The 21,622-nt window shown below is 48.1% G+C and overlaps 1 protein-coding gene across 1 annotated transcript; it reads left to right on the forward strand.

Annotated features, from left to right (window-relative positions):
• The first annotated feature begins 291 nt into the window (after positions 1 to 291).
• On the forward strand, positions 292 to 20,491 carry Ccnb2 (cyclin B2). Its single transcript, XM_003463490.5, has 9 exons — positions 292 to 495; positions 2,264 to 2,392; positions 2,493 to 2,606; positions 7,851 to 8,021; positions 8,103 to 8,261; positions 11,405 to 11,641; positions 11,922 to 12,062; positions 19,291 to 19,401; positions 20,186 to 20,491. The coding sequence occupies exons 1-9, from the start codon at positions 472 to 474 to the stop codon at positions 20,294 to 20,296; spliced, it is 1,197 nt and encodes a 398-aa protein (XP_003463538.1). The 5' UTR covers positions 292 to 471; the 3' UTR covers positions 20,297 to 20,491.
• The last annotated feature ends 1,131 nt before the right edge of the window (positions 20,492 to 21,622 follow it).

The following is a 21,622-nucleotide window of genomic DNA, read 5'->3' on the forward strand; positions in this document are numbered from 1 at the left end:
TCCACGGATTTTAACCCTGACGCGCAATGCAGAGTATACAACGACGAGCTTACAGGAACCTTATCAGGAAGCACGCCCGTCTTCTGTCCATAGCTGCGAACGTGGGGAAGACTGGACAGTGTGGGGTTGTCAAAAGTCGGAGGAGCCTCTCCCAATGAGACGGCTCAGTTTTGTTTACTTACGGGTAGAAGAAGAAAAACTGCTCCGACTGGTTGTTTCGACAGCCAACCAGGGCCAAAGGCGGCCAGCCAGTCAGCGTGCGGAGGACATCTCGAGCGGCCTATGAGGAGCGCGCGCCTGGCGTGCGTCAGCCTAATGGGTCGCGAGTGGCGCGGCATTTGAATCCCGGAACCGTAGCGGTCACTGCAGACCCAGCCGGGAGGCCGGAGAGCAGCTGAAGCCGCCGCGGAGCCAGCGGTCCCTCGCCCGGCCCGGCCCCGGCCCTGGCCGCGGCCCCGCGTCCCGTCCCTCATGGCTCTGCTCCGACGCCCGGCGGTGAGTGGCCGGCCTGTTCTCCCTAGCCAGGGTCCACCGCAGGGCCGTTCCCTGATCCCTGGCTGGTCCTGGTTGGGGAACAGTAGGGGCCTCGGCGGGATTTCCTTCCCTTCTCTTCTTTTTCCTTCCCTTTCCTCCCCGCTACTCCCCGCCGGCCGAGGGCCTTGGGCCAGGGAGGCGAGGACCGGAGCGGGTTCGGTTGGCTGCCAGGTGTTCCGCGTGTGCCATCAGCTAACAGTCTGGCTGTTTTGGCCTCTGCCACGTTTTGCATTGCGTCCTCGCAAAACTAATTTCCCTAGCCCAAAGCCTGTACTTGGACCAATGAGAAGACCGAGAGAAAAGGATCCAAATTAATCTATCTTTGTAAGGTCGAAGTGGTACTGGAGTTTTGGTACTGTACCTGTGGACTTAACTCTTACCTGGATTTACTTTTCGGGACACAGCTGAATTCCATTGTCCTGGCTGTACAGATAGTTAAAAGCTGCCACTTTTCCTTTCCAGATGAGTTTAAATTTGGTCACATGACCAGGCTTCAACCCATTAGCACTGAGCTTTCAGACCCTTTTTAAAACTAGCAGTTGATAAGTGGAAAAATTGAACAGTATGAGTTTTACACTCTAACCTTAAATACTGAATATATGCATTCGCCACTCATATTCTTTTGTACCAAGATCAACTAACGAGTACCATAATTTAAAAACTAATTAGTTTTGCTTTATTTGAAGGCAGGGTCTTGGTATGTAGTTCAGGATGCAATTGAACTCACTATATAGCACAGGCTGGATTTGAACTCACAATGATACTCCTGCCTCAGGCTCCCAAGTGCTGGGATTAAAGATGTGTGCCACCACACTCGGCTTTTTCAAGTTCATTTTTTAAAGTTGTATTTGTAAAAAACCATCTCTGCAAAAGCACTTCTTATTTTTAGAATGAATAATAAAATCAGTTTAGGTTTTAAGCATCAGGTTTTGGGTTGAGGGATGTAATTCGCATAAGTGCCTGTCTGGCAAGTACAAAGTCCTGAGTTTGATTCCTTGTATCCAAAAAAATTAAAAAATCAACTTCAAGTTTTCAAACAAATGGGTATTGTTAACTATGGATGTTACAGCTTTTAAGTTTTACTTTTTTAGTCTTTTTTTTGTTTTTATCGGTACCAGGGATCGAACTCACGACTGCCTGCTTGCAAGGCAGGCGCTTATGCCGCTGAGCTAAATCCCCAGCCCCAAGTTTTACATTTTTAATATCCTTGTTATTAATCTCTATAAAAGAAGGTTTTTAACTAAATGACTAACCTACAGGGATTTCTAACTAGTAACATGAGAAGTAATCATTTATTTATGAAGATTCAAGTTCTCTTAAAGGAAAGTCCACTGAAAGGCTCAAAATAGTTTTGCAAGGTTGGTTGGAGAATATATTATAGGTAAGATGGATGGGCGATTTGCCTGATTTAAGTGCAGTGCTATTAATTCTAAGCAGCATGTGGGCTCCCTAAAATAGGACTTTTCTTTTTTGCAAATAGATCTCAGCATATTCACTTTTCCCAAAGCAGTTCTCCCCTGACCTCCCACCTCCCTTTCCTTTTTTTAAAAATTTTTTTAAAATAAGTTCTTGTTATGTAGCCTAGGCTGGCCTTGACGTCATGGCAATCCTCCTGCCTCAGCCTCCCAAGTACTGGGTTTATACCTGGCTCCCAAAACAATTCTAAATTTGAGTAGCTGGGATTAGATATTTTCAGTCACTTTACTGCTTTATCAACTTTGTTTTTTAGGTGTCCAGTGATTTGCAGAATATTGACACCGGAGTTAATTCTAAAGCTAAGAGTCAGGTGACTATTAGGCGTACAGTTTTAGAAGAAATTGGAAACAGAGTCACTACCAGAGGAGGCCAAATTGCTAAGGTAACAGTCGGGAGGCTGGATGTTGCCTGGGACAGATGTAGCATTGCTCAGGGAGATAGGGCTGGCTGTCTCACCTGTCCGAGTTTCTCTTTCCTTGTAGAAGGCTCAGAACACCAGAGCTCCAGTTCAACCCACCAAAGCAACAAATGTTAGCAAACAACTGAAACCAACTGCTTCGGTGAAACCGGTCCAGATGGAAATGCTAGCTCCGAAGGTAGGCAGCGCTGAATTTACAAGTGTGTCCCGGAGGAGCCTGGTCTTAACTAGATCACAAGGATGCCTTTATCCGCGCAGTGACTTTGGAAGAATATTCCCAGCTGGAAGCAGTGGTGCAAGAAATGAATATATACGCCTTTTCTGTTCAGTACCTTAGTGTTAGACCTCAAATAATAGAGTTAATTACCTTAATATCTATATACATCTAGTGATCTCAACAGGAATTTAATTAAAATAGCCCAATATAAGCACAATAATTCCTTTACACTCTCAAGATCAAAACATATGTTGTTGTACAGCGTGTTTGAAGTATTTCAACATAAAACATTGGCCGTATTCTCCATAGTGAATGCTCACTATGCCTACCCAGCCATGGCAGGAGCCTTATCCAGAAAGAGGAGTGTGCTGCTCAGTAGTGAGCAGCTAGTCCTAGAGTGGGACACTGGTTAACCCTGGGCACGTATGACTGGATGCCAGGAGAGCGGGCATGGTGCAGGGGAGGGCAGAGACGCCTCACCTCTAAGTGGTGATTTGTGAGGGTAGGGAGACACTGATGGAAGATGGTACCTTTCTGTGATCAATGCAACAGCAACAGAAATCAAAGCGCCCCAGTGCTTGTTATATCCTTTGGTCAGGGAACCCGCAAATCTGAGCTGTGTCAGGGCTGTTCTGGGCTTGAACATCTTGGTGTTTGGAGTTTATCCTGTTAGACCTCGGGGAAGCCGAAACGCGTGAAGGAGGGGAGAGGTGATGAAAGCAGTGTTAGGAGGTGTCACGGTGGTCCAGCAGGTGGGGAGGACTTGGCGTTAGCCTGGAGCGCCCCTGGGCACTGAGACACTCCCTGTTCCTATGCACCACAGAGCGCACTGGGGACATGTCCATGTAGAGAAGGAACACTCTGGAACCTTCGCTTAGATAACAATGAGAACCATAAGCACTCCTATATTCAGCTGTTACCTAATACATTAAAAAAAGTAGGAAGTCAGGAGGGGGCAGTGAGTCTGGAAAATGACAGTGCCCTGCTTGGCTTTGGGCTCACTGCAGCAACAGGGGACACATTGCACCTAGAGATGCAATCAGCAGCGAGCCCTGGGCCCCTGTGCAAGGGACAGACCCCAGCAGCCACCCAGGCTCAGGACTGGAAGTGCAGTGGTATGCGTGAGACTAGAGGGACAGGGGCTTCAATCCACGCTCTCAGGACAGCCGCTAGGACCAGCCTCCCTGGAGCAGACCTGGCTGCTGCAATACCAGATTCCCCAGGCCATTTCCAGACAGCCTGGAGGCCTTCCGGCCTTGGCTAGGGGTTGCTGGACCCTGCAGAAGTAGACATGGTGATGTATTTTAGATAGTACCCTATTAAATGTGTATTTTAGGGTACAGACTCCTATATTAGGAGATCAGTTGAATACATTTCATAAAAGACTGTACAACCATAAATGTCAAAATGCTGACAGTGTTCAATGGGGAAAATCAATCGAGTGGCTGCGTAGTTTATACCAGTGAAAGACCAGCTTTGCTCTTATACATGCATTTCCATGTAAAACATTGATGATTTATTTTTTACTTTTACGTTGGACTTAGGATTGGCTTTAATTTTCTTAGAACTCCCAAACTTTCATATATAATTGTTCAGAAAAAGGGAAAGCACGGTTGGTTAAAAAAAAAAATAGAAAAAAGGCATCAGGCGTGTTGGTACACAGCTGTAATCTCTGCTCCTCAGGAGGCCGCGCCAGCCAATTTAGGCCCTGCCACAAAACAAACCCCAAACAAGAGAAACGCAAATTAGGGATATAGTCCATGCTTCTTGGATTCAATCCCGTGTTGCAAAAGAAGGGAGAGAGTGGAAGGAGGGAGAGAGAAGAACCAAGGAAGTATGAAAGGGAAAGACAGGAAAAACGTCTTTTTTTTTTTTGTCTTTTGAGACAGGGTCTTGCTATGCTAGGCTGGTTTTGAGCTCACTTTGTAGCCCTGGCTGCTCTCAAACTCACAGTGATCCTTCTGCCTCAGTCCCCCAGTGCTGGGATTATAGCTGTAAACCACCACACCTGGTGAAAAGCTGTTTCTTTGTGATCTTTGTAACTACCCTTTCTGGGTTCCCTTTGTGCCATATCCTTGGATAACTCTTTTTGTCTATGGCTACTTGATAAATTTCAGGTAATGGTGTTTCAGAATAAAACGTGATGGACCTAGCCAGGTGTACTGGTGCCCACCTGTAATCCTAGCACTAGGGACATTGAGGCAAGAGGATCACCATGAGTTTGAGGCCAGCCTGGGCTACATAGAGAGACCCTGTCTCAAAACAAAAACCATGACAGGCCTAGAGTTCTGTCCTCAGTAAAGGTCACTTCGTTACTGAGGAATAATGAACTGTTTTTCCCAATCCAGTCAAATTTGCTTAAGAATTCCATGGCGAGGAGATCACTCAGGCCTTACTTTCTGTGAGCCCCCCCCCCCCCCACCGCTGGGCTGGGAGCCCCTGTGCCTCCTGGAGAGGCCTGGGCTCCATCTCCTAGGCTGTTTGCAGACTTGTTACTGTCCTGCAAATGCCTGTTGAGTGCCCAAGTTTCCAGCTGCTTTCCTAGCAAACGCCCTGATCACATGTGTGAAAAAGAGGACCACAGGTTGACACGAATCCCTGCCTGTCTCTCCTCCAGCCTGGACTCTCCATGGTGTCTGAGGCAGTGGTCACAAAGGGGCCAGCATGTGTCATCCCACAGCCTCACAGAGGTGGGGTACAGCCAGGGCACCCCCAGGCAGTCACAGATGATCCACATCTAGGTTCGAGGATGTCTCATGGCTGTGTCTCTCCAATGCATGTGTAAAAGGGAGTGAGCACAGTTCACACTCAGGAGTGACCTTTATTTTCAATGGCACAAGAAATAGCCATAGTGACAACAAAGCAGCACAGAGTACACAGAAAAGAGTTCCTTGTCCCCGCTCCCCAGTGTCCCATCTGCAGCTGTGAGCGGTGCAGACTTACTGCTACAGAGCACAAACTGACCAGAACCACAGCTCCCAGCAGCCTTCCTGATGCCCTCGAGGTGTTTCTCATAAATGAGGAAATCGGACTGCGTATAAGACCCACGAGTTGGCCTGCTGGTGTGAACCACTGGTGAGAGCCCTGGGAGCTGCCCACCCTGGCTGCCTTGCGCCCTGCCGGCCGCAGCTTCCAGTACATCCCACATCTTTCTGGTTTCTGGATTTTCCCTCGTCTCTGACAGTCCATGTTCCAAAAATCCATTTCTTTCCCTGGAAGATTTTTATTTGCAGACCACGTCTGTCATGTAGAAGTTTGTGAATAATTCTTTGTAGGGGAATGTGTGGAAAACTACCCCTCTTCCTTTTATTTTTTTGAAATAGGGTTTCCATGTGTAGCCCAGACTGGCCTCTAGTGGTGATCCTCCTGCCTCAGCCTACTGAGTGCTGAGATTACAGGCATGTAACACCACACTTGGTTCCAAAATCCTTTCTTGTAGCCCTGTGGCACACACCCTGCAGTATCATTATCTGTAGGCAGGTCCTTGTGCATTGCACATGAACACTTCTTGCTAACTAGTTCCACCTGTTCCTCTCCCGGCTGTCTCTAGCCTTTGGGAGCCACTGTTAACCCACTCGACACCTGCACTCTCTGAGATACCCACCGGTGAGATGGCGTGGGGCTTCTTTCTCGTTTGGCTCCCTCAGAAGTGCGCAGTGCCGTCGTGCAAGCTAGACAGGTGCTCTGCCACTGAGCCATCCCTCTGTGTAGGACTGGGGTGGTTGATGAGCCCGTCTTGGCTCTGCTGCACACAGCACCTGTGGGCAGAGGGCCTGCGTGTTGCCCCCAGGGCCCGGAGGGCAAGCCTGAGAGATGGTGGCACAGACAGTGAGGATGTAGAGCCAGGATGTGGCTTTCAGGCCACTCTACAGGATCCAGAGCAGGATCTGTGTTACTCTGGTGGCTCCTGACGTGGCTAAACAGGTGCTTTGGAACTGGATGCAGAGTGTGTGATGTGTGGGAGACAAGGAGGAAGCCTGGGACTCTTACACTAAACCAGACTTCCTGGACTGCCTGCCTTGCTAGAGAAAGTTTGATGTGTCGCTGTACATGAACTGCAGCAATGTGTGCTTAGGAAGCTGCCTGGGTCCTGCGTCCCACGGCTTCTCCCATGGAGACGATCTGAGCTGCAGGGGCCTGGGCCCTTCCAGCTCTCCTGTCCCCCAACCCGTGCAGTCCTCCCACCCACGGTACCTTCCCTCCGGAGCTCCCTCCAGTGCTCGACTCCTCTAGTTCCTTTTGCTTAGTTGCCCTGCTCAGGGCTTTGCCCTCCCCAGTGTCCTGGTCGCTCTTTTCATGCACCGGGGCCCTCAGTTAACCCTCAACTTGTTTAGCTTATAAGGTCTTGAGTACATGGCATCCATACCTGCCTGGCCCGCATTCACCTGGCTCTGCCTGCGTAAGACCTTTGGTTTAAGGTGGGGCAGCTGGGAGGCTGAGGCAGGAGGACTGGGAATTTGAGGCCAGCCTGGGCTACACAGGGAGATCATGTCTTAAAAGACAAAATACACAATCTCTTTTTTTTTAAATCTCCCTGTGTTACTGTGTCCTTCTCCAAGATTGGAAATTGTTATTGAGCCTGATGATGTAAGTTACTGTGGAACTGTGCTTTATTATACAAGCTCTTTTTGTATTATTCTGTGTACATTCTTTACAGCCTCAGTTTTATTTCGAGAATCACCTTTTACTCTTCAATGGGATGGCTTACCTATACTTTATTATTCAAGTCTCCTTTGAATCTTGCAAAGTTTTCAGTTGAGTGATTTCTGTGAACAATCGTGTCGTCATTATTGGGAGATGAATTAACCGGCCCTGGAATGCTCAGTCTTTGCATTCTCCTGTTCCATTCACAGACCAGGACATACTTTTTTGTGTTTTAGTAACTGATTTCTCATTTAGAGTTAACTGAAGAAGAAAAAGCCTTTTGCTGTCAAAGCATGATCAGCTTTGGGACTCTCTATCCAGTGGTCAGGGTTCTGCCATTTCTCTGTTGTCAAGATAGGATTTTGCTATCTATAGTTCAGGCTGTCTGGGAACTCCCAGCAGTTCTCCTGCCTCAGCCCCCTAAATCCTGGGATGATAGGAGTGTGAACTGAAGATCCCAGAGTTTACATTCCAGCAGCAGCAGACAGAAAGTCATGCACATGAGACCGAAGCAGGCTCTGCAGTGTCTTGGGTGACTGGTGCTTCCCTTTTCTGGCCTAGGGCCCTTCTCCCACGCCCGAGGACATCTCCATGAAGGAGGAGAACCTCTGCCAAGCTTTCTCGGATGCTGTGCTCTGCAAAGTTGAGGACATTGATACTGAGGACTGGGAGAACCCCCAGCTCTGCAGCGACTACGTCAAGGACATCTACCAGTACCTGCGGCAGCTAGAGGTGGGGGCCTGGGAGGCCGGGCCATCCACACAGCGAGGGAGGGAAACAAGGTCAGCTCTTGAGGTGTCTCCTCCCTCGCAGGTCTTGCAATCCATCAGACCACGTTTCTTGGATGGAAGAGACATAAACGGGCGCATGCGTGCCATCCTGGTGGACTGGCTGGTGCAGGTGCACTCCAAGTTCAGGCTCCTGCAGGAAACGCTCTACATGTGCGTGGCCATCATGGATCGCTTTCTACAGGTAAGCAGGCTCCTGGGCTCAGGCCCATGGCTCACTGAACGCTGCATGACAGTCCCATCGGGGTCCCATCGGGGAAAAACAAGCAAAAACCGGTTTATGAGGAGCTGAGTAACTTGGGGTGCCACAGAGGGGAGTCATATAAGCGACAACCCTTCCGCAGTGTTGGCCGGCACTAGCTGTTCAGTCAGGGAGCTGGCTCTGAAGGACTGAAGGAAACTTGGCAATGGTCCCTTACTCCAAGTGCCTGGGGCTGGAAGCCGGTTTGAGATGTGTTTAGATTTGGGGATATTTGCACATGCATCAGGAGACATCCTGGGGATGGGATCTAAGTGGAAACTCAGTGTCTTTTGTCCCATCTGCACCTGGAACATAGAGCCCAGAGGTAATTTTGTGACTGCTTGCTTGCACCAGTGTTCGGACTGCTGCCCACGGAGGTCAAGTGTGGGATTCTGCACTTGGTGGTGTCACATGAGCACACGAAATGTTCTGGATTTTGGAGCATTTCAGGTGTCGGATTTTTGGTTTAGGGATGCCCGACCTGTGCTGGATAGCACAATCATTCATCAGAGGAAGCTTTCCATAGAGGGAGGTGGGGAGGCAGCCCACAGCTGGGGAGGGTACATTCGGATGCTGGTTCTCCATTGCCTGACCATTACCTAGGTGTGCTAATCTGCTTTCAAATGAGAAAGTAAGTTTAAAGGAGAAAAGGTGTATGTGGCTCATGGTTTCAGAGGCTTCAGTCCGTAGTTGGCCAGCTCCATGGCTTTCACACTGTGGTGGAAACTGCTTCCCCTCATGGTAGCCAAGAAGCAGAGTGAGATTAAGCCAGTGAGGAAAGGGCTGGGGATTTAGCTCAGCGGTGTGAGTGCCTTCCTGGCAAGCACAATGTTGTGAGTTTGATCCCTGGTACCAAAAAAAGCCAGTGAGGAAAGAGCTGGGACAGGATCCACCTTCCAAAACCATGTCCCCAGGAGCGGCTTCATCCAATCAAGTCCCACCTTGTAAGCGCACCGAGCTATGAGGTCATTCACATATTAATCCTTGTGATCGGTCACTTCCAGAAAGCTTATCACCTCACAAGCCCTTAGCACCTGAGTTTTAGGGAACACTGAAATCCAAACCATACTCTTGTGGTATAGAAATAAGAGGGAAGTTTTTTATTTGAGGACAGGGTCTCACTCTGTAGTTGAGGCTGGCCTTGAACTCACTGTATAGCCTGTGTAGCCTAGAACTCTCGGGGATCCTCTGGTCTCAGCCTCCAGAGTGTTGAGATTGCAGGTGTGCACCACTACACCTTAACTCCTTTTTTAAAAAAGGAGCACAGGGGTATGTGTATGGAGCACACTGAAAATTTGGGCATAAAGTAAACTAAGAATTGTCAAAATACTTATTAACTGTTCACACACCGACACTAAACAAAAGAGATGCCAGCCGTAAGCCGTGCGTGTGCTAATTACCAAGTGGTAGCCCTGCAGTTAGGAATTTAGAATCAATGCTCATGAAAGGAGTGTGCTCAAGTGCAAATTCTACCTAAACAATGTAGCAATAATTATTTTGATAGTGTCTCGAGATGCTATAAAGTCCTAAGGAAACATAGGATTTTGGTGGTTCTGTGGTTCTCAGTACCGAGTACTCATTGGATAGAAAAGCACAGTAACATTTTATGCAGATTTTCAACAATAAGTGCTGAGTAAGGGAGAAAAAGTCCTACTTTAAAAAAAAGCCAGGCTTGGGAGGTTGAGGCAGGAGGATCGATGAGAATTTGAGGCTAGTCCGGGCTACATAGGGAGACTCTGGTCTCAAAAAACCAAGAAACAAAACAAAAAGCCAGGTGTGTAGCAGTCCTATAATTCCAGCACTCTGGGAGGCTGAGGCAGGAGGTTTCTAAGTGTAGATGTAGCTTAGTGTGAAGGTCTGGCATTCAATCCCGGTACTGGAGGAGGAAGGAAAGTAACTGAAGAAAATGCTTATGTCCTAGACCAACGATGGCGAACCTTTTAGTGATACGAACAGCCCACTGTGGCACTCGAGCCACAGGTTCACCACCACTGCTCTACACTGAGATTTTCCCTGGCTCTGAAGCACTAGTGAAAGATTTGCTCAAGCTAAATAGCAGGGACTGTGGCCAGGATTCTGGTAGCATTCAAGCTGTGCATCTAAGCTCTGTGCTGTTCTGCGTGACCTCATTTCTGCTGAGCCCACTATGGTGCAGGAGAGGGCATGGTGAATTAACAACTGGTGGGCAACTTGAACCCCCAGCTGGAATGAGCCAGCGTGGTGTTAGGAGTGGAGAGCCCACCTGAAGATGGTCACCAACAGCATTGAAGGAGAACTAGAAGGAAAATGGTGAGCTGTTGATTCTCCTGTCCCCTTTCCTGTCATGCAGGTTTCCTAGATATGAACTCTGCTGTTATCATTGGAGGAGCTTGGGACCTCGCTGTTGCCGAGTATGGCTGTGGTTCTTTTCAGGGAAGCTTTGGTCCTTAACTTGAGCATCGCTTCCTGGCTCCCGTGCAGATCCTTCAGCCCGCTGGCACAGACTTTCTAGCTTCCACCATTGACCTTTGGGCCTGTCCAGCGCAGATCCTTGATAGAGACTTGCAGGAGACTGTTGTGGGCTCTAGGCCTCCAGCTGAGCTCATGCTGGACACTGTGTGAGATCCAGGCCCTCAGCTGGATTCTTTGGGTCTCAGTGTGTAGACAGATTTCCCATGCTTTTGCATTTGACTCTTTGGGTGAATATTATAAAATAATCCTGTAAATTATGTGTCCTGTATTCTGTCTTTTCCCTTACAATCCCTGACTGCATCAGAGGATGACAAGGACCTGGTAGTCAGGTTTGCATTCTTCCCTACTCAGCCTCTGAGTGACCGTGGGTGGGCATCTGAACTTCCTTTAAAGATCATCTGTTTGCGATTTGCAACAATTCAAATTTGCTGGGCTTGTGTGGTGGGGGAGGAAGCTAGCAGAGCCTGGGGGCCATCTGTCCTGTGATGCCAGCGGCCGCTCCGTTAGCATTCAAGTCTTCTGCACCCCAGAGGGTCACTGATGGACCCGTCCTCCTGGACCTCTGCTACTCTCGTCCTCCCCCAGCCGGCCACCCCCGTGTCACCGGTGACTCAAACACATCTCTCCCCACCCAGGTCCAGCCTGTCTCCCGCAAGAAGCTCCAGCTGGTCGGGATCACCGCTCTGCTCCTGGCTTCCAAGTACGAGGAGATGTTTTCTCCAAATATCGAAGACTTTGTCTACATCACAGACAATGCCTACACCAGTGCCCAGATCCTAGAGATGGAAATGCTTATCCTGAAAGAACTGAAATTTGAGCTGGGCCGCCCCCTGCCTCTGCATTTCCTCCGGCGGGCATCGAAAGCCGGAGAGGTGAGTACCCGCACCCCTGTGGAGTCTTTGCTGGCACCTCGGGAAGCACTGATCTGAGCAAGGGAGAGCCACTGCCTGTTGAGCAAGCTGCCTTCAGGTCCATCCCAGCTCCCATGTGTCTGACCCCGCAGACCCAAGACCCTAGGCCAGTGGTGGCAAAACTGTGGCACACACATGCACGACATGACAGGCTGTGTGTCACTGAGGGCTCTGAAAGGTTCACTGTCCCCTCGCCTGGAGCGGGCATCTCAGCCCTGCAGGTAACGTGGGTTCCTTGCAGGTGGACGTGGAGCAGCACACCCTGGCCAAGTACCTGATGGAGCTGACACTTACCGACTATGACATGGTGCACTACCATCCTTCCAAGGTGGCGGCGGCTGCATCCTGCTTATCTCAGAAGGTCCTGGGCCAGGGAAAATGGGTGAGTGCTTTGCTGGAGAAGGTGGGCCCCACTGTGTTTAGGCGGCTGACAGGAAAGGCTGGCATCATCACAGTGTCTGCAGAGTCGCCCAAGCATGACTGCTTGGGGCCTTCAGAGAGTGCAATGTCCTGCTGTGCTCGGATTCCAAGCAGTAACACTGTACTCTATAGTTTCTTGTTAATCTGCTCTAATTCTGCAACTGCGTTACGCATATTGCAGGATCAAGCAAGTACCCCCATGAGGTACGAGCAGGGACCTGAGAGTGCCAGCGCTGCCCTCTGGGGGAAAAGCATAGAAGCTCGGAGGACTTGGAATGGTGACTTTTTATTAGCTTTTATGTAATGCAGTGCAACTTTTTGACTTGGCTGGAGATCAAATCCCCTGACCTATACCTCTAGCCTTTTTAATCGTGAGATGGGAATTTGCTAAGTTGACCAGACTGGTCTGGAACTTACAAGTCTCCTCTCCTGTCTTCCTGAGTAGCTAGGATTTCAATATGCACATGTTTGACTGTTGTTTGTTTGAGACAGGGTCTCACTGTATAGTTCAGGCTGGCCTTGAACTCACTGTGTATCCTAGGCTGGCCTCAAACTCTCAGTGATTCTCCTGCCTCAGCCTCCCGAGTGCTGGGATTTTACACGTCCAGCTTATCCTTTTGACTTTTTAAGAACATATTGTTGGATGCAAACTCCAAGATGTAATTAAGAAAGACAAACAGTGTAACTATTGAACTGGTTACAGACAGAGGAAAGATCTGAAACCAATGACTGTGCATAGCCCCTTCAAAGGATATTAAAGTTAGACAAAACAGGGGCTTTAAGCAGTAACACTGTACTCAATAGTTTCTTGTTAATCTGCTCTAATTCTGCAACCTTGTTATGCATATTGCAAGATCAAGCAAGTACAGCCATGTGATTAATGCCCTAAAATGTTCGCTGCACTTTTCTCTTACCAGAAGAGTAGCTGGCATAATACTTTTCCTCGTCCTGTAGAACGCTTCTTCAGTCTGTTGATCTTGTGCCACAAAAGCTTTGGATTTGGTGTAATCCCATTCCGTGATCCTTGGTAGCGTTTCCTTGCCCTGAGACTTCTGCTCAGGAAGTCCTTGGCTATGTCTGTGGGATCAAATGTTCTTCTGTTGTTTTCCTTCAGTCTCAGCATTGTTGTGTTTAGGTCTTTGGCCCCTTTGATTTGATTTTAGTGCAAGTGAGAGATACAGGTCTAGTTTCAACTTGATGCAAATGGGTAACCAATCTGCCCAGCACCGTTTGTGAAAGAGGTTGTCTTGTTCTTATGTGTGTTTTTGGCCCGTTTGTCAACATTCAGGTGGATGTAGGTGCATGGTGTTGATTCATTCCTTCCTTCTTTTCTTTCTTTTCTTTTTCTTTTTCTTTTTTTTTTTTTCTTCTTTCTTGTCTGTCTGAAACAATCTTGCTTTGTAGTGCAGGCTGGCCTTGACCTCACTCGCCCAGGTCCTGCCTCAGCCTCCTGAATGCTGGGATTACAGGCATGCACCACCACTCCTGGCTTTATTCATTCTTTTTGATTTATTGGCATTGCTGATTTCCTTGTCTCTTTCTAGGATATCCTTGAGAATTTTTTTCTTTTTTTGGGTAATGCTTGTCTGGCAGTCATGAATTTCTTCAGGTGTTCCCAAAATACTGTATTTCACTGTCAGTTCTAAGGAAAGTTTTGCAGGATACATTTGCTTGTGTTGGAAGTTGGTTTTTTTCTGGACTTTAATGAAGTGTTTCATTCCAAGTAATCCCTACCTTTAACATTTGTGTTGAAAACCGTCTGCTGTAATACTGATGGGTTTACCTTTATATGTTGTTTGTTGCCTTTCTCTAACACTCTTAAAAGTTTGTCCCTGTGACGGGCCTCTGGAATTTTGAGTATAGTGGCATGGGAAGCTTCTCTCCTGATCGTGGCTGTTTGGTGTTCTACGGGTCTCATTTACCTGTATGCTTATTTTTTCCCCTTTATGTCTTACTTTTTCTCATCGCTGAGACAAAATACAAGACACCTAGAGTTAAAGGAGTAAAGGTTTATTGGACTCACAGTTTATAAAGGTTTCGGTCCATAGTGGGCTGGCCCCAATGCAGGGTGGAACATGACAGAGGAGAAGCAGCTCATGGTGGGCAGACGGCAGCAGAGCACCAAGTGACAGGTAACAATGTGACCTTTCTGTCCACCGTTAGGGCGGTAGCACTCTCACCCTGAAGCCCAGCATTATGTCCTCAACCCCAGCGTCACACACTCCCTATATCCAGCCACCTCTAAGAAGCCTCCTTATGACTGCACGAGGCTTTGGGGGCACATCTAGGTACAAGCTGTTTGCTTTGAGACAGGGTCCCACTGTGTAGTTTGGGCTGGCTTCGAACTCTCAGAGATCCTCCTGCCTCGGGCTCCAGAGTGCTGGGATTATAAGCCCGTGCCACCACACCCAGCACTAGGTCTAAAATTCAGTCCCCACACTGGTCACTACTGCTGCCTGTTGCTTTGAATATCATTTGTAATCTCTTGGATTTCTGGGTGAAACATTGTGATGGGCTAATTCTTCATTAATCTGATAATGTGTGCTTTGTATAGTTTGTTTTAGCTCAGCTAGCTTTTTTTTTTTTTTAGTGTTTTCTAAGCTCCTGGGTTAGTTTCATTATTCATTCCATTAAGCATTTAGTTCTGTTTTCTGTGATGCTGCTGAGTGATCTAACCTTCTTTTGATCTAACCTTCTCTGTTACCATTTCAGGTGATTTGTGTGTGAGGTTTACGCTATTTTTATCCTCCATGGCCCTGGGTTGACTTCAGGAGACTTTTGGGAGGCATCTTGTTGTCTTGTCTTTTTATGTTTCTGTTTTGCTGTTGTTTGTTTGTTTTGTTCTTCTGTGTGCTGAAGTTTGTGGATATTTAAAGATAGGCATGGTGATGCACACCTGTGATCCCAGCACTTGGGTGGGGGGAAGCTGAGGCAGGAGGATCTTTTGTAGTCTGAGGCCAACCTGAACTACATAACACCCTGTCTCAAAAAAAAAAAAAAAAAAAAAAAAAAAAAAAAAAAAATCAAAACTAAACGAAAACCAGAGAAAGAAGTACAAAGGATCTTACTGGGGCATAGAAAGATGGCTATAGAATTAGACATAGGTAAGAGAAAAAAACTGATGAGGAGTAGAAAGCAAAAGAAAAAGAAGAGAAAATTATTTGGGAAGTAAAAAGAAAGCCAAACATCGTGGTGCACACTTGTAATCCCAGCACTTGAGAGGCTGAGGCAGGAGGATCACTGTGAGTTTGAGGCATGCCTGGGCTACAAAGTGAGTTCAAAGCCAGCCTGAATTGCATAGTGAGACCCTGTATCAAAAAAAATCAACAACAAGAAAATAATAGGAAAAGCTGGGCCTGGTGGTGAACACCTGTATCCCAGCATTCAGGAAGCCAAGCAGAGAGGATTGTCATGAGTTTGAGAACAGCCTAAACTGCATAGTGAGACTGTGTCTCAGAAAACCATAAAAAACAAAACAAAATGACAAAAAATAAAAGTCAGAAAAAGAAATGAAGCAAGGAAAAAGGAGAAAGTGAAATTCTTTAAACCCTAATAGACTCATGAAGAAAGAAGGAAAGGAAAGACAAAGGAAAAATAAAACAATCAAAAACCATAAAAGAACAACAGCGACACCAAAATAAAAGACAGAAATCAAAAGCACCCCACTACTTTTTGTGACTGCGAGGGCGTGGTTGTTCCCAGGGTCTCCAGTCTGGGGCATTGTCCCAGTCAGGCCACAGTTCTGCTTGCTCTCGCTGGCAGACCAAGCCGGCAGTCAGATCCGCGTCCCTGGGAGTAGGACAAGGGCCCAGCGCGGTGACTCATATCCAGAGCCACCCAGCCTGAGCATGGTCGCAGGCTGCGGGGACAGCCCTGTCCCTTTGCAGCCTGACCTGGCTCCTGACCTCAGCTATCTCTCATCGGTCACTGTGGGAACGCAGCCCTGGGGAGCTCTGATGTGATGCCGTCAGGGGCAGCTCTGTATCCTGGGTTCAGGACTCTTTCCCTTCCCCGGGGTTGTGTCCCGCCAAGACCTCTCCCTGACTCAGACGCAAGTCCCTCACCAGCTGTCCCTGACCAGGGACCCTTGTGGGAACAGAGTCCTGTGCATGCTCTCTGCAGCACCCAGAGCCTGCTGGTTCAGTGTACATGTTTGTCCGTGCAGCTCTCTGGCATCACCGGATGTCCCTCTGTCCCTGGAGAGTCAGTCTCCCTTTCCTGGGAGCCTCTAGCCAAGGGCTGGGGGAGAAGTGCAGACTGCGTCTTCCCTTCTGTCTCAGCAGTTCCTGGGGATGAGCTGCTCTCTTTTCTTCTTTCCCCAAGTGTCAGTATCTGCCAGCATCTGGATCTTGGATCTTGGAGAGGCTGAGATGTTGTTATTGATCAGCACAATGCCATTTTCCCAGAAGTCCCTGTGCTTTTCATTATTGGGCTTTTTCTTACTGTTTCAATGTCATCGGCTACTAATGATCAGAGCAGGTACTTATGTCCTCATGGTTCTGTGTTCATAGGTTGTGTGTGATCAGAAATTTATCCATTTCTTCTCAGCTCTCCAGTTTATCAGAATATAGGTTTGCAATAGTCCCTAGTAAGCTTTCTGATTTCAGTGGTGTCTCATATCCCCTTTTCTGTCTCTGATAGTATTGATCAGGATCTTCTCTCTCTCTGGATTAGTTTGGCTAAGGGCTTATCCATCTCATTTATCTTTTCAAAGAACTAACACTTTGTTCAATGCTGTGGTTTCTTTTTTCTTTTAGCTAGGATCTTTATTGATTTCCTTTTTTCAGACAGGGTATGTAGCTCAGGCTGGCCTCAAGCTTGGAATCGTCCTGCCTCAGCCTCTTGAGTGCCAGAATTATAACTTGCTCCACCATGCCCATTTTGATGTTTAGTCCGAAGGAAGTCTTTCCTTCCTTCAGTTGGATTTGGTTTGGGCTTGTTCTTGTTTTTCTAAGACCTCAAGATGCATTGATTAGGTTATTTGTTTGAAATCACTGGTTTTTGTGTTTTTATACAGGTACTCCTAGGTATAAAAACTTCCCTCTTAAAACCACTTTGCTGAATCCAGGGGATTTTAGTATGGTGGTACCACACTGGATTCCTCTCCAAAGCTTGCCTGCCATGTGGAAGGGGCTGTTTTCAGAGTGAAACCCTCACCGGATTTGTAGCTTACAGCAGCTGTGTCTGCTGTTTGTCCTCAGGCAACAGGGGCCACCTCGGGCTTTCAGACAGGTTGTGTCCCACCTGGGAGCCAGGCCCGCTGGTCTGGCCTGCTTGCTTCTTGTCCGCGCATCCTGTTTTTCTGTGACATCTGGCGTCCCTCTCTTGCCGAGCACACGACCTTTTCCCGTTGTCTGGACTCCACCTTCCAGAGAAGCCGTGATCTGCTGCCTACTTGTGCTCTGCCATTTGAAAAATGCAGTCTTTTTTTGCTGCTGTTAAATTATTTATTTATTTATTTATTTTTGTGGTGCTGTGGGTAGAACCCTGGGCCTCATGCTAGGTAAGTAAGTGCATTACCACTGAGCTACACACCCAGAACAGTTTTTTCTTTTTAAAGATGAGAATAGCAGCTAATCATAGAAAAAAAGCATGATGATGGTTAGAAATCTTTTTTTTTTTTCCTTAAGACAATGTCTTGCTATTTTCTTTAAGCTGGTCTCAAATTCTTGGGCTCAAGTAACCTCCTGCCTCAGTCTCCTAAGTCCCTGGAATGACTGGCATGGGCTTCAGGGATTGACTTCAAATCCACTATTTTTAAATCCTCAGTGGAATCACTGATTCAGGGATCATCAGCGGGACTAATTTTGAACCCTTAGATTCTTAAGGCCTTCTTATAAGTACTGCTGCAGTTGGACAAACTCGAATCTTGACCCTGTGTACTCAGTGTTGGTGAGGTGTCTGTGTGAGATGGCACCATCACAGGGATGAGTGTGTCCTCACATCTGGGGTGCACTAGCAGATGGCACCTGCACAACTGTGCACGTGTATGCATATATGTGCATGTAGGAAGGAAGAGGAGGGATGTGGCAAGATCTCAGTCACTGAATCAAATGAAGCCTGCACGAGGTGCATTCTCATCTTGAAATAAAGTTTGAGGCAAAAAAGGTCATTTTACCCAAATTTCTAAGTGTGCTTTCTAAATCTCATCTCTCAGTTTTGTGGGAATTAAATTTAAAATACCAGTGGCCATGCATGATCTCAGTCTTGCTCTTGCTCAGTTCTTTCCCCCCTTGAAGGATTTCAGGATTAAGCTGTGTTTAGCCCATCTTAACAGTGTGTGCCTTATCCCAGTAGGTTGGGAGGCTGAAGCATGAGGAGCGCAAGCTTGAGCCCAGCCTGGGCATCCTGTGTCAGAGAACAGAACAAGCTCAAAAGTGGGCTGGGGATGTAGCCCGTGCAAAGGTCCTGGGTTCAATCCCCAGTGTGGAAAAAATGTGCTGTATATTGCAAATTATACCACATATAGTGTCCTACTTAGAACTGGATCACAGAACTCTGGAATGAAAGCTGTTTATCTTCCTAAGTGATAATCTCGGTGTCCATCAGCACCCATCCTGCTTTCCTGGGCAGCTGTGTGTGAGAGCTCTGAATTCTTGCTGCTGCTTGTGAGTACCTACAGGTCCTCAGTGGCTCAGTCTGAATCTGGTAGATCGCTGCCGACTGCACAGTTCTTAATCCTACACTTCCCCTGTTGTGGCCAAGTGTACCCTGCTGGGCTGGAGCTCAGAACCACTGCGCCCGGCCGATGCAGAGTGTGCATCTCAGAGGGCGCCTCTGTGGCTGGCTTTGCTTTCACGATGTCTGTTTTTCTTCCTCTTCTACTAGGGGAACCAAAGTAAGCCTGAAACTTTGTTCACATTGAACTTTTAAAAGTTTTTATTAGTGTACATTTGTACTACCTAAAGATTTCGTTCATGGAGGCGAGTGGTGCATAACATGTCTTGATTCTTTATGTGTTCAGTATGGTGATTGTGAGGGTTACACTTGTCAATTAATGTACCCTACATCCTCTTCAAGAAATACCCAGAGGCTTTTGGCACTTGATGGAGAGCCTGGCGTGTCTTCTCTAGCTCATTTCAGGCACACAGTCATCCTGTGTTGCCATGGCAACAATTGCCAGGTGACTGAATTTCTAAGGTGATGGCCGTGCACCCGCAGTGACGTCTTCTTCTTCGCCTGCGTTTCAGAACCTAAAGCAGCAGTACTACACGGGCTACTCGGAGAGCGAGGTGCTGGAAGTCATGCAGCACATGGCCAAAAACGTGGTGAAAGTAAACGAGAACTTGACGAAATTCATCGTGAGTACCACTGTTTCTGTGTCCAGCGTCAGAGGATGACAGGTTGGGTGCGCCTGCACGCGGGAGGATCACGCTGTGTCACCCACGTGTGCGGAGGGTGTACTTGGCACAGATCCTCTGTCTCCCCAGGGTTATCCTGGCCCTGGTGCAGGCTCTGAGGCAGGCTGGGTCAGAGGCCTGGCCAGGCAGGCCCAGCCAGCAGTGACCTGCCTCAGGCTCCCAGCGGCAGGGTGGCTGGGTACCAGTGACCATCAGTGCCTGTGTCCCTCGTCCAGGCTATTGTGAGCTGTGCTGGGAGGGCAGCTAGGGCCAGGAGCTTCCTAGGTAGAGCCCTGGGTGTCTCATGTGGGTCACCGTGGAGGAGCAGCAGGTGTGGCCTTAGGGTCATACCATACTCAGCAGGGGTCTGGCAACAAGAGCAGGGTATAGGTCTCGGCACCCTTGTGCTGCAGGTTTCAGCCTGAAGGTGTGGCCTGGGCCAAGTACTGGTACTAGTCCTGTGCTGCTGGTGCTGACAGCACCCAGCTGTGGCAGTACGCCCTGTGCAGCCCTCCAGGTGCTCGGGGATAGCCACTGCCGGGCCTTTACTGCACACACTGCCTATTGTCCTCCTTGGCCAGCAGGATTTGGCTCACCTGGGCACTGGAGGCTGATCGGGCAGAGCTGGTCAAGAGCTGGGTATCATAGTGCCGTCTGGAGATGGTGGCTGGAGCCCCTCATGAGTTAGACCAGCAGAGGGGCTCGAGGGGGTCCCGACCCACACTGTTCCCCTCAACCTCTGCAGGCTGTCAAGAATAAGTATGCCAGTGGCAAACTCCTGAAGATCAGCACCATCCCGCAGCTGAATTCCAGAGCCGTCAAGGAGCTGGCTAGCCCACTGATGGCACGGCCCTAGGCCCAGGGTCACCACCCTGCACTTTCTGCCTTTTCTGTCTTTTTTTTTTTTTTTTTTTTTTTTTTAAACACTGATTTGGAACTCTCTAATTTTGTAAATAATCCTCTGGCCTATTCCATGCAACCTCTTCTCAAACTAATTTTCTAAATATACCGAAGAAAAATAAAGCTATTGATTTTTCTTAAGGTATCGAAACCCATGTGTCTATGTGTGTGCTTTCTACACCCAAGAAATCAGCAGAAATGTGTTTGCTTTTTGAGCTGTTCTAAGTAGCATGTACATTTTTGCCTTTCTGGCTCTGCAAAAGATCGTCCTTGATTATGAATGAATTTTGGTTCTGAAAATTTAAAAGGGAGAGGGGGATAACCATGGCAGTTTCCTTTCAAGACTTCTTCTTCTGCAATTCTTCAGCCTAGGACAGCTGCTTCAGCAGGGTGAAGACCACCAGTCGAGCCCTCAGGATGGGTCTCTTGCAAAGACATGGGACAGAGGAAGGAAATGGGCCGTGACATCCTGGGAAAGGTGACCCTTGGGACATATTTTCCTGCTGAGCTGCTCCAGCTACATGGGTTAAATGTGGGTGTGGGGGGGGGGCACATGGTACATTTACACTGTTTTTGCTTCATTTTGTTTCTTGCAGTGCTAGGGTGGAGCTCCAAGTCCTATGCATACTCAGTAAGTTATCTGCTACTAAGCTGTACTCCTTTACCTTTAGTGCTTTTTAAACATGAAATGCTTCCGAGTTTTTAAGGAGCATATGTCCTTGGTCTCTGATCCCTCACGTAAAATTGAAGAAAAACCACAGACTGTTGAGTGTTTTATGACAGCAGCATCCTAAACTGTGAGTTCAGTGAGACGCTGGTTGGCATCTCTTGAATAAAGGCGTTAGTCAAATAGATTTGGGAGACCTGGCAACTTTTTTGGGCCATTTGTGCTGGCTATGAGCTGTGCTTTAATTCAGCATGGTCTGAGCCTGGAATGTGGCAGATGCTGTCATCTGCTGGGCAGATCCTCAGTGTGGCCTGCTGTGCAGGTACCATGGGGACCCGCGCCAGGGGGAAGCCTAGGAGCTCTCACCCCTTCCCCCAGCAGGCCAGGGCACCCAGCTTGTTGCAGCTCTAAGGGCTGTGCAGGGCGTCTCTGTGTGCTGACCTCCTGTTGCACAGTCTCTGAAGAGCTGAGGAGCTTGTTCCACAGCTGGATCACAGGTGTATCCAGCAGCAGGTGAGGCTCAGAGGAACTCTGCTGGCTCCAGAAGGTAACATCCTTTTTCAGGGACACTTGGCTTCACTGCTTCCCAAGAAGAGGGAGACCTTTGGGGGATGT

Source organism: Cavia porcellus, unplaced genomic scaffold (genome assembly GCF_034190915.1).
Source record: "Cavia porcellus strain 051 isolate PalLab524CR breed Dunkin Hartley unplaced genomic scaffold, mCavPor4.1 scaffold_38, whole genome shotgun sequence".
Lineage (NCBI taxonomy): Eukaryota > Metazoa > Chordata > Mammalia > Rodentia > Caviidae > Cavia > Cavia porcellus.

Bases quoted from the DNA above. Each gene is read 5' to 3' on its own strand.
- Ccnb2 (XM_003463490.5), top strand. From the start codon at position 472: ATGGCTCTGCTCCGACGCCCGGCG. The intron at 2,393-2,492 runs GTAACAGTCGGG...CTTTCCTTGTAG, and splicing joins GAGGAGGCCAAATTGCTAAG to AAGGCTCAGAACACCAGAGC. The intron at 2,607-7,850 runs GTAGGCAGCGCT...TTTCTGGCCTAG, and splicing joins TGGAAATGCTAGCTCCGAAG to GGCCCTTCTCCCACGCCCGA.